Source organism: Zosterops lateralis (assembly GCF_965231275.1).
Source record: "Zosterops lateralis genome assembly, chromosome: 3".
Classification (NCBI taxonomy): domain Eukaryota; kingdom Metazoa; phylum Chordata; class Aves; order Passeriformes; family Zosteropidae; genus Zosterops; species Zosterops lateralis.
The window spans coordinates 63,174,192-63,186,243 of record NC_139764.1 but is presented as its reverse complement, the minus strand read 5'-3'; the positions used below and the strand labels follow the sequence as shown (position 1 = coordinate 63,186,243).

Here is a 12,052-nt window from a genome sequence, read left to right as displayed (position 1 = left end):
CTCACCAAACATCTTTATCAAATATCTTATAAAAATTTAAACACAAAATACTGTGGTTGAGACATGCAATATGAGCAAATAAAAACATTATTATTATTATGTTTTCGTACACATTCAGTAGAATGCCTTTGGCATTACATTTTTGTCCTAAAAATGCACATTATCTGATTTTTTTTAATATGTCAAACTTTGTCTAGCATATTTAGATTTCAACATGACCTACCAACATTGTGTAAAAAAAATTTGCACTTAGAAGAAAAGAAAAAAAAAATTTTCTAGCATTTCAAACTTTAGAGTAAAAAGTAAACTATAAAGACTCTGCAATGCTCACCTGGATTTTTTTTGATAAACTGTTAAACATAAAGTTCACGCAGTCATTCATGGCACCCGTACTGTGAAGCAGAAAGAGTCCTTTGGGTGTGGTAGAAAAATTTAGCAAGGCATCTAACAAAGTCTCTTCCCATAACAAACTGCAAGAGTAACAAAGTAGTAATTAAAAATGATATGTAAAAAAAGCAAAAGTAAAAAAGAAAAAGTATAATTCCTAACTTTGAAAAACAACAGTACTTTACTCACTGCACTCTATGCTTAATGTATAAGTTTATGTTAGATTTAAAAAAGCATTTGGGAAAAAAGATAATATGCTAGACTGCATTTTGTGTGAATATTCAAACTCAGTGTGGCAAAAACTAAGATTAGGTAGGAACTCAGAAGACAGAGATGATGTAATGGGGAACCCAAAAGACCTATGCTATCCCTAAACATATGTATGTATGACTTACAACCTGACTCTATACAGTCTTAATATCTTAACATGGTAGTTACATGTTGGCAAAACAGGCAAAGAATTTCTCAACAATGTAAAAACACTATGAAGACCTCACATTTGAGGAGCTAAAGGTTCCTGCAAGAAATTGGTACAGAATTATGAAGAAAAGCGCTATATTTACACAATAGCTTCACATACTAAGAGCAGTAAGTGGAAAATAAACATTGTCCTGAATTTTCAGATACTTTCCCAAATACTTGTGTATTTCTCATCTTAATAAATACAACCTTCTATAAAGAGACATTAAGTTTCAGTATAAAAGGAAGGACACCTTTCACTTGGTATGTATTAGGCTTTCAGCCAGAATGCTGCCAATCTTGCTACATAATATTTTGAAGATGTAAATATGATTCAGCAGAACAGCATTTTTAATCAGCACCACATCAAAGGCATAAGATAAACAGACAGCTATTTTTTTTTCTGTGCTTTCTAATTCGCATTTTTCTTGAACCAAATTCTTTAGTCAGAGACAATCAACCATAAATCAATTTTACATAGATTAGACAGCACCCTTCAAGCCAAGAAAGTTCTCAAAGGTCAGGAAGAATTTTGTAGCTCTACTGAGACCTGTGCTAGGCTAGTTTCTCTACCTACCACTGTCCTGGCAAAAAGATTGTCCTGGGTTTGGCTGGGATAGAGTGTTTTTTCTTCTAAGTAGCCGGTAAAGCGCTGTTTTTTTGGATTTAGGATGAGAATAATGTTGGTAACACACTGATATTTTAGTTGTTGCCATGTGCTTATGAAAGACAAGAATTTTCCAGTTCTCCATGCTCTGCAAGTGAGCAGGTACACAAGAAACCATGAGAGAGCAGAGTCAGGAGAGCTGAGCCAAACTGGCCAAGGGGATATTCCATAGCATGGGAAATCATGCTTAGTACATAAACTGCAGGGTGTTGGCCAGAAAGTTGGCCAAAAAAGGAATGAGCTGGGCATCGGTCAGAGAGTGATGGGCAATTGAATTTTATGTCACTTGTTTCTCCTGTGTGTTACTTCTCTCTCTCTCCCCTTTTCATTACTATTAATGTCATTACTACCATTAGTAGTAGTATTATTATTAGTATTACTATATTTTATTTTATTTCAATCATTAGACTGCTCCTATCTAAACCCTTTTTTTTTTTCCTGATTCTCCTCCCTATGCCATTGAGATGCAAATAGCTGCACACTATTTAGTTGCCAACTCAAATTAAACAACAAAGACATGGGGTTACAAGATGTTCCAGTTGTAGTTAAAGCAGCAGTGTGTGTTCACATTTATACACGTGCGTAAGTACCAAGTCACCTGGTTTTTGATTCTTGACTTATTGATGAAGTGGAGTCTGCATCAGTTACAGGAGTAGGCACTCTTTCTGAAAGCAAACTTGTCTGTAAAATGAAAATGAATAAATACCTCATTAATGTTTATTTATATCACTTTTAAACTCCAGATCTTGTTCATTCTTGTTATATACAAAAGAAAAAAAACCACAGTGATCAAGTTGTAGTCTAGTCTTTGGCATGAATACACTATTCCATTACATTATTTTTATTCCAGAAAAGCTTAATTTTACTTCTTCCTTGGGTATAAACAATTTTAAAGCTGGTACATTTTAATTTTTTATTCGATTTTTTTAAAGAAACTTCTTTACTTTCCAACTGGAGACTCCCAAACTAAAAACTGACAAAAAAAAAAAAGAAAGAAAAAGGAAAAATTGTAACTCAACTCTTTATTCCATTTCTGTCACAGGTAATGGAATAACAGCTTCTGGAGTCCCTATATCAAACTTACTGAATAATTCTGCCAATTTTTATTTTATTTATAAATTACATAAGTTTATCTATATTGGTATGGATATCATTACAGTTACAGACTCTAATACATATAGTTATAGACTATAAATATATGTACATATTTTTACATTTGATCATTTAGATTCTATTTGAAAATAATTGGCATTAAAGATGGCATATTTAAAATTAATTATTTGTCTTATGTTTATGGGATAAAAAGCAAATTATGCCATTGAAATATACATGAGCAGTTATTAATTTACTGCCTTATAAATGTGATGTACAAGAACAACAAAAGATTCTTTCAATAAACTAGTCAATTGAACTGGATCTATTGTTCCCCTTTTATTATCATCTCTATAAATTCTGTCTCAGAATTTTATCCGAATCTGCCAAGAAAAAAAAGAATTTGTTTCTCCATCAGTCTTAAAGCTCCAGAAGACATGTAAAAGAAAAGGTTACAAATTACTAGTCCAGCCATTTAAAAATTGAAACTATTGCTTGGAAAGAATCCACCATAATCCATTTTTTTTGCTACACTATAAATGTTAAGATATTTTATAAACTTCAGGTGTTTTAAAATTGGAAAATGACAGACAATAATTTTAAAAGTAGTAAGATGACAGAGTTGACTTTTCTGTAATAACTTGTTGATTCTTGAAGTCAAGAATATCTCGATTCAGCTTCAGTTTATATTTGACTACCAAAGTAAAGTGAAGAAATAGCATTTTATGGGCTGAACTTTGTTTTTATTCAACACATTCAGTGTACTTATCTTATTCATGTCAAGACAATTTGTCTAAATTATGTTCTATACCATAATGTGGAAAGAACTCTTTTGTGCAAAGGATAAATGCCATGTTTTTTAAAAGGAAATAACTGGAAATGCCCATCAAATGCTTTTAATACTCTGCCTGTGGTCAACATTAAACAGAATAACAGGCTAGTTTTAGTAAGACTGAAGAGTTACACAATAGGAAAGCATCAGAAAGAAGATTGCTGTGTTACATAAACTACAGCATGAAGCAAATTAACTAAAGCACCTTAATTCAATGAAAATCCTCAAGCTCTCAATGCAAGGAAGAATATAGGTTTCAAAACCAACACTCTTTGATGAGAAACAGAATTTACTGTGATATAATTATGATTTTAGGTAATAATATATTTTATTTTCAAGACAATGTATGCTTTCATGGCAATAGTAATAGAAGAAACAGTGAGAAACACCCACAAACCGGTGATTTAAGAATCTTCTATTCATGTTCTACCCTTCTGGTACCTTCTGCCTCCATTTACATTGTGACTGTGTATTTTAAATATCTCATCATAATAAAAGCATACAGTAGAAGCACACAAGGAGGAAGAAGAAGTGCTGTTCCTTTTTTCTCCCCTTGCATTCATTTTTCCTCCCACTTCTTTGCCTCCAGAAAAAAAACCAAGTTTAGTCTTTTAGTCCATTCTTTGGTCCAGCTTGATCTAACACCTCTCTTAGATCTAGAAAAGATAGTCTCATTTTTCAGTGTAAAATGAATAACACAGCTAGACTTTGGTTTTGCACTGTGAGTCTTAATACCTACAGTTTAAATATGCTTTCAGTTAAGCTGGAAGCCAAATTTGAAGATTTGTTTGCTACCTTTTCCTAAATTGTGCCAATGTTATATTAATGATTCAAACATTGAAATTTTATTCCCTGCGAACTTTCTGAAACCTGCATTTGCAGGATCTGCTGTCATTTCTCCATCTTGAGTAATTTTTTACAATGCACAAGAATTTTCACACTGCATGTGATTATCAGAACAATGAAAATAGAACTGACGATGATGAGAGGACTGGAGCATCATCATTTATGTAGCAAGGCTGAGGGAGGTGGGCTGTTCAGTCTTGAGAAGAGACAACTGAGAGGGAACCTCATCAATACCTATCAGTATCTGAAAGGAGGGTGTCAAGAGGAGGGACTCAGGCTCTGCTCTGTGGCACCAGGCAACAGGGCAAGAGCCAATGTGCAGAAATTGATGCACAAAAAGTTCCACCTGAACATTGGAAAGTACTTCTTTACTGTGCAAGTGAACGAGCACTAGACCAGATTCCCCAGAGAGGCTGTGGAGTCTCCTCAATGGAGATACTCAAGAACCCTCTGGACACAATCCTGTCCCATGTGGTACAGGATCTCTTTGCTTGAGTAGGGAGGTTGGACCCTCTGAGACTCCACTGTGGTCCCTTCCCATTTTACTCATTCAGTGATTCTGTTGATAACAGAAAGCAAAATACACAGAACTGTTGGATCCAAGCTCTTTCTTTCATGTAGAAAAAACACCTGACTAACAATCAAACTGAAGTTGAAGTACAGAGTCTAAACTTCATAACAAATCCAGGCAAGACAAAAGCTCCTGTCTGGCACTTCTTACTATGGTCTCTTGAAAATATTTCAATGTCACCTCAGTATTTAACAATTAATTGCAATCTGCTTTTTATTTCTCATATCTCCCACTTGACACAAACCAGTGTAACTAAAAATTAGTAAGTGCACATCTCAGGAGTAGTTTGTTTTGAATTATCCCAAACCAAGATCTGTGGTACTCAGTGGTTATCATGACATCAAGCGACTTCTACCATCAAGGACAATAAATGAGAAGTCTACCATTGCATCAAGAGTTCCTGTTTTAATCTTAGACGTAGAAGTCCCAAACTAAACTTCTGCTAGGTTCAAATTCAGAAGGAAAAATTGTGACTACAACTTGAATTTTATAACATTTTCAAGTACTATTTAACTGCTAAAAATAATTTAACTATAAGGACAATTATTACACAAGCTGAATCTCTCACAGTAAGATTTCTCCCAGTCCAAAAGCAAGATTTACCTTTCTCCAGGCCTCTGCTATAGATTCATGCAAGCCATAAGGAATTAGCATCTGTAGGCCTTCACAAGTTCTGTACATTTGACGGCATACAAAAATGAAAGCTCCTTTAATAACTGGCATAAGCTCAGATCCAGATAAAAGAGAAATGTCATCATGAAGAAGTTTCTTTGTGAACTGAACAAGTACATGAGCAGCTGTAGGACTAGAAATAAAATAGTACATTTAAATTTTTGCTTTGTAGTAAGCTTTGAAACAAAGCCTCTGACTAAACTTATTTAAATTTTTTAGGGGAAAAGAAACTATGGAAAGAGACTATGACCCACTACAGAGGGACTTGTATCATAACTTGTAACATCAGTTAGAAGAAAAAAAAACATACAGCAAGTGATATCACTTTGGCAAATAGTTCTATATAACGCAAAAATATGTCTATTGCCTTCCACACAGCCCACAGGACCATGAACTACACAGAGTCTATGTTTTATAGGAGTCCCGTTGGGAAGACAATTCTGAGATTTCTCCACTTAGAAGACATACATTCCAAATATTTTCATGCCCTGCAGCTTAGCTATTTTCAAAGGCTCATCTCAGTTTTACTGCTATCAGAAGTTTTAGCATCAGCTAAATTACTATATTCCACCCTTAGGAGCACCTTAGGCACAGTGTTACATCATGGCGGCTTCTTATGCAAGATCTATCTTTACTAGATATATTGAATGCTACATTAAATCTATTCTTTCAATAAATTTGGTTGGTTTAAATACTTATTCTAAAAACAAAGAAAGAAAATTGAAGAAGAGAAGTCTTTGGTCTGAAAAATAACACTAAGAATATAGTGGAACTATATTCAGAGAAAGGAAGACTCTCACATGTATTAGAAAAAGAAGAAAAACATGAAAATCTCCCTTATTGTAACTATTTATTTACATTGTCATTTCACCTGGTTATATACATATCTCCCTCATACATTCTGTAAGACACTCGTGACCTTAATTTATAATCAGATATTTTACACAAACAAAACCAAAATTGATGACCTTATAGATAAATGAAAGATGAGCAAATGAGTCTCATACAGAACAATGTAATTCACTGAAGTGCTCACTAATGCCATCCATTAATGCACTTTTACCTGTCTTTGGCAGTTTTTTCATTTTCTCCATAAAGAAGAAGAGAAAGACCATCATCTGAAGCAGCAATCCTTGCCAAAATATCCGCTACATCAAGTAAAGTGGTTTCAAAACAGTTTATATACACCTATTTAGGAGACAAGAAAAAAAAAGGAAGCTTTAAATTCAATGTTTTTATGAAAGCTGTTTTTTCAAGTCTGTCTTAGGTATGCAGAACCTTAAGGCCACCTTTCTGATGATTTCTTAATGTCTTAAACACAGTAAGTTAACAGCCTATGTTCAAATGTCATCACACAAAAATCTTTATCACAAAGGGCGCTAATTCCCAATATTTTTATAATCCTTATAGAAATATTTACAAGAAAAAAAAACAAACAAACAAACAAAAAAAAAACCACCAAAAAAAACCAAACCTACAATAAAATCTTTTTTCTTTTATCAATCCAGAAAACAGTAGCTTCCCATGGAGAATTATGTATTTTACTTACACTAGGTACTGAGAACACCTAACTTACAAGTTGCCAACTGAATTTAAAAATAAAAATAGGTTGCCTTTCAAATAGAAGGTAGAGAAAATACTCATCTAAGAAATATCCAAATGACATCAGAAAAAAAGCCAAAACCAATGAAAAAAATGAGCAGTGTGTTTTTTCCCAAGGAAACAGTCTCACTACAGTACAATTTTTCTATTATTCACAAGACTTCTATGACACACCATAGCAACAGACTAAACTATTCAATGCACACTACGATAGTTAATGTCTAAAATACCACAGAAGCTACTATATTATGTGAGTAAATAAACCTTCTACAAAGAAAATATAGAAAAAGTATAATATTCTATAGATGTAAAAACCATTTGAAAGATTATTACAAACCTCTGTGCCACTCAGCAAACTTTGAACAGGATGAAGCAGGGCATCTATCACTGTGTCCGTATACAAACATTCAGCAGCACATCCTGTTTGATCACAAAAAACTTGCAGAATCTCCATAACAAGACTTTCTGGAGAATAATTGTCTGGTGAATACAAGAAATATTTATTTATATTTTAACTTACACAAATATCTCTATATGATTTATGCAGTTGCTCCTGAATTATTATTAATTTTGTTAAGTCCTGATTCAATGTAGAAGGAGGAAGAAAGGGTAAGGGTGGAAGGGAAGAAAAGAACTGCACTAATTATAGACACAAATAAAAAATTGCAAAAGAAATTATCAAATGTCTCACTGTAAATAAATACATTAGCGTATAAGGAAAAAAAAATTTACCTGTATGTGCTGCCAAAGCTGTCTTTGGGTAACTTGGAGAGCAATAAATAAGTTGAGCAAATAATACCAACACATCAGTTATGGATACACTATCTATTAAAAAAAATAAAAGGAAAGTACTTTGTAAATTAAAGACTAAATTTAATTTTCCAAATAAAAAATGGATTTTGTAAATATATGTAAATAATGCTTTGCTGTATAGAGGAAATAAATTATGCACAAGTGATAAAGCAAAGGACATACATGTCCTTAGGATTCCACTAAGGTATTTCATGATCAACTTATAAGATCTAATCTTGCTCTCAATTTAGCCATTTGAAATTCTACAATGTCCTTCACTGCAACAAATGGCAGTTTGTAAAAATACTGAATATACATGGCATGGCAGTAGAAAAAAACATTACCTTACTATTAGATTAAGTGAAACAACTGGAAAGGAGAGAGGCTGTCTGAGACAAAAACAACAAATGTAGCTAAATGCAAGATGGGAACAATTGCTCCAAGTTTAATGTAATTATGTTAATAAATCAACCAATCCGTGAGGAAAGAGTTGCCATCTATAAAGCTGAGAAGGACACCATTAAGAAGAGAAATGGGAGAATTGTTATGTTTTTAGGGGAAAGGAAAAAGCAACCACCATTCCTGGATCTCTGCTGGATGGGTGTTACACAGGCATAAATGACGAAAGCACTCTTATTAGCAGACATGGAATTCCTACTTCACAGCTACTCTACACTGCATCTATCAAGTCTCGATGCTCTAACCAGAGGGACAAGACAAGTCATAAAACTAGTATCCAGTAATGTTTGGTATTCTGTACTGAATTAATAGAGACACTAAAGCAATGGAACACTACAATTGCCCTCACACACTTTTGTTTGCCAACCCTGCACCATAAAGATTTCTCTGGCTGTCCAAGAGCCTTTCTACCTCATATCTTGCGTCCCTATTAACACCTCTGTTCCACAGATACAGAATTTTTCTCCTAGCTTTATTTTATCTTAACTAGCAAATGAAACTGTTTGTTTTCAATTTGCAATTAGCTTGAAATACTGATTTTTCTTTCACACCTGAAAAACAGTTTCTGTCCCTGGACATGTCTCTCTTCCAACCAATTACAGCAAATGGTTTGACAGAAGCCACTACTCACACCTAGAGAAACTGAATCATTTACACACTGATCCAACTGTGCTTCAACACAAAATTAATATATTAAAAGTAAAATGCATAAGTGATCCATTCCACCCCATCCATCAAATAATAAAAAAATATGTGTAGATGCTCATATATAGATACACACACACACCACCTTTATGAAAGTTTCCAGGCTCAGAATTAGTAAATAAAGAACTCTTCTTCAATGTCTACAATATTGCAGTGAAAATACACAAATATATATCAAGATTGTATACATTTTTTCTCAACAGGTTCCATTTTCCTCAACTCTTCCCCTACCTTTTTTATTTTTCAGCTGTACTGGAAAGAGATTCTGGCCTTGCTTATAGATCAACAATCTTCCTAAGAAGCACAATGAATGAACAAAATAGATGTACTGCAATTCTGGTCCAGTGTAAGAAAAATTCTGCAAATCATCTGTAACAACAAAGCAAAGCAAAGCAAAAAAAATAGAATTTTACCCTTGTAATTTACTTTACAGAACCTAGGTACTTCCTGCAAAACAAGCAGATCATTTTGTATATAAAGACAGCCTAAGTAATGAACCACTGCTATTAGTTTTCTCTTAAGAGACAGTCATATAACATTTGTGGAAGAAATAGAATAGATAGAGTGTCTTCCTCTTGAGGTAGCATGCTCAAAAACCCAAAGAATGTGGATGTATGTGCATATAATGTGAGGCATGCAAAGATACTCACCGCAGTGCTGCTGGGAAAAGTCAGTGACTTTGGAATTTTTATTAACTGCTGCCTTGCAAAATTCAAAATAATCAAGACATTGCTGGACCGCTGCATTAATCTGTGGAATAAAGCACAAAATAATAAAGTACCTGATATGTCACCTGATATGTCACCTGATATATCCTTTAACACAAGAACTTAAATATCCAGTTCACTTAAATTACTTCATTTTTCAGTGCTTTGGATGGACTAACCAAGAGGAGGCAAAATTTTACAGGGCTATATATAAATATATCACCATTACTATTACATTATCATACAACCAGCTCCATACACATAAAGACAGTCTATGAAAAAGAGTACAGAGAACATGGAAGTGTTTTGAGAAGTTAACAGCAATCTGTAAATGCCCTATTGTCATTATTGTGGAACATAGTAAATTTCCACACGTAAAAAACTTAATAATACACTTAATAAACACTTAATAAACTGTAGGTTTGGTTGACAGTTTGCTGTCAGTGGTATTACCGTTCTTGTTAGTGTATCATTGTCATAGTACTACAATCTAATCAAAGTTTAAAAAGCATAGTTGTAGTAAGGAAACACAAAGCACATTGTCCTGGTTTCAGCTGGGGTAGAGTTAATTTTTTCTATTTTCCTATGATCTGAGAAAAATAGTTAGATTTATTATAGCTTGAAGCTGCCAAGATTTATTCACAAGTGTAAATATACAGACATACACAATAAAAAAATCCCAACCTTAATCTTATGTTTACTCTGAGCTTATAAATTAGATTAGACTACCCTGCTCATGGACTTTCTATTGTAAACTCTTTGTTGCATGGATCATGCTTTATTCTATGCCATGTTCTATGCACACAGATAGAAAAGATAAAGATCTCTTACAGTTGTCTGTATCTTTTTCTCCATCTTACGGTTTTATTGGTCCCATATATTTTACATTTGATTTCATTTGTACAAGATTTTATAAAACCTAGCCACGTCCTGTTTATATGAATGGATCTCACATCTACAGTGGTCTAATTAAAAACAATTAAATGCCACCCCAGTAGAGATCTGCCCATACAAAATATATGATAGGATTAACAGCTATATTACTAAATATACTTCCCCAGTTTGATTTATCTTTCTGACTCTGAATCCTTAATGCTTCAGAGAATACAAGGGCAGTTTTTTAGCCACTTTTCCTCAAAAATGCAAATTTAGAACAGTGTATTTATGGTATTTATCATGCACCATTTGTAATTTTTGTGTTTTGGAATTATTACTTAATATGAATGAAGCGTAACAAATTAATAAATTATACTCCTAAGTTAACACCTGCAATAAAATATCCAAATTCCCATTACTCAGAGCTGCCCATATACGCCTCTTTGCATTTATCAATGATCCATTTAAGCAAAGAAAAATTGAAAAGAAAAATTAAAAATCCAAAAGTCTTATCTCACTGAAGAACATGGAACAGCTCCAACAAAGAGGAAAAAAATTGTCCAAACTGCCATGTGCTAAAAAGACTAAGTTGCAAGTAAACTTTCCTGCAGACCTACATAAAACTGAATTGACCTGGGATATCACATCACAGGTGCTCACAAGGCCTGTGAAAAGTATTGTCTTGTTAAAATTTTGGGAGAATTGAAGATTTCCCCTGCTAAAGGAAAAGCTATGGTATGAGTCCTGCTGTTCAAAACCTTTGTCTGCAGCTCACTGACTGAGCCGTCTTCTTGACTTCGGTGAAACTATGCATGTGGAACACATTCAGGTGTGGTGGCCTGGGCTGAAAGGGACCTTAAAGATCATCTAGGTCCAAACAATGCCATGGGCAGGGACACCTTGCACCCCCATCCAACCTGCCTTGAACACTTCCAGGGAAGGGGCATCCACAATCTCTGGGCAATCTTGTCCAATGTCTAACCACTCTCACAGAAAAAGAAGTTCCTCCTAATATCTAATCTAAATCTACCCTCTTTCAGTTTCAAGCCATTACCCTGTGTTCTATGAATATTTTTTATTTACACACTATTATTGAATATATAATCAATAAAGCATATTAATAGAAGTACTTACCAAGGATTTATATTTCTTTTCCAGAAGCCTAAATACTACTCTTCTGCTGTAATATGCATGCTTGAATGACAAAGAAAATACAATGTCAACTGCAAAGAAAAGTTCTGGTTTTTAACTAAAAAGTAGAAAATATCTCTGATTCTGTTCTAGTAGGGATCCCATATACAGTACATGTTCAATGTATTGAACACCAGCTCGAGTAAGCCAGTATTATACTCAACTGAGACTTTTGTTTGCAGTACATTTATGAC

General features: G+C 33.8%; 1 protein-coding gene across 3 annotated transcripts in view; it reads right to left on the bottom strand.

Moving 5' to 3' along the window:
• The window catches only part of TBC1D32 (TBC1 domain family member 32), a 71,673-nt gene that overhangs the window by 48,065 nt on the left and 11,556 nt on the right, over positions 1-12,052 (bottom strand). For 2 of the 3 annotated variants that reach the window (XM_083857002.1, XM_083857004.1), the window contains 9 exons: positions 11,802-11,861; positions 9,735-9,834; positions 9,316-9,453; positions 7,861-7,953; positions 7,466-7,608; positions 6,590-6,714; positions 5,458-5,659; positions 2,112-2,194; positions 332-470 (listed from right to left, as the gene is read on the bottom strand). In XM_083857002.1, the coding sequence (XP_083713128.1) occupies positions 332-470; positions 2,112-2,194; positions 5,458-5,659; positions 6,590-6,714; positions 7,466-7,608; positions 7,861-7,953; positions 9,316-9,453; positions 9,735-9,834; positions 11,802-11,861 (1,083 nt within the window). The remainder of the gene's footprint in view (positions 1-331; positions 471-2,111; positions 2,195-5,457; positions 5,660-6,589; positions 6,715-7,465; positions 7,609-7,860; positions 7,954-9,315; positions 9,454-9,734; positions 9,835-11,801; positions 11,862-12,052) is intronic. The other variant, XM_083857003.1, reaches the window with a different exon arrangement.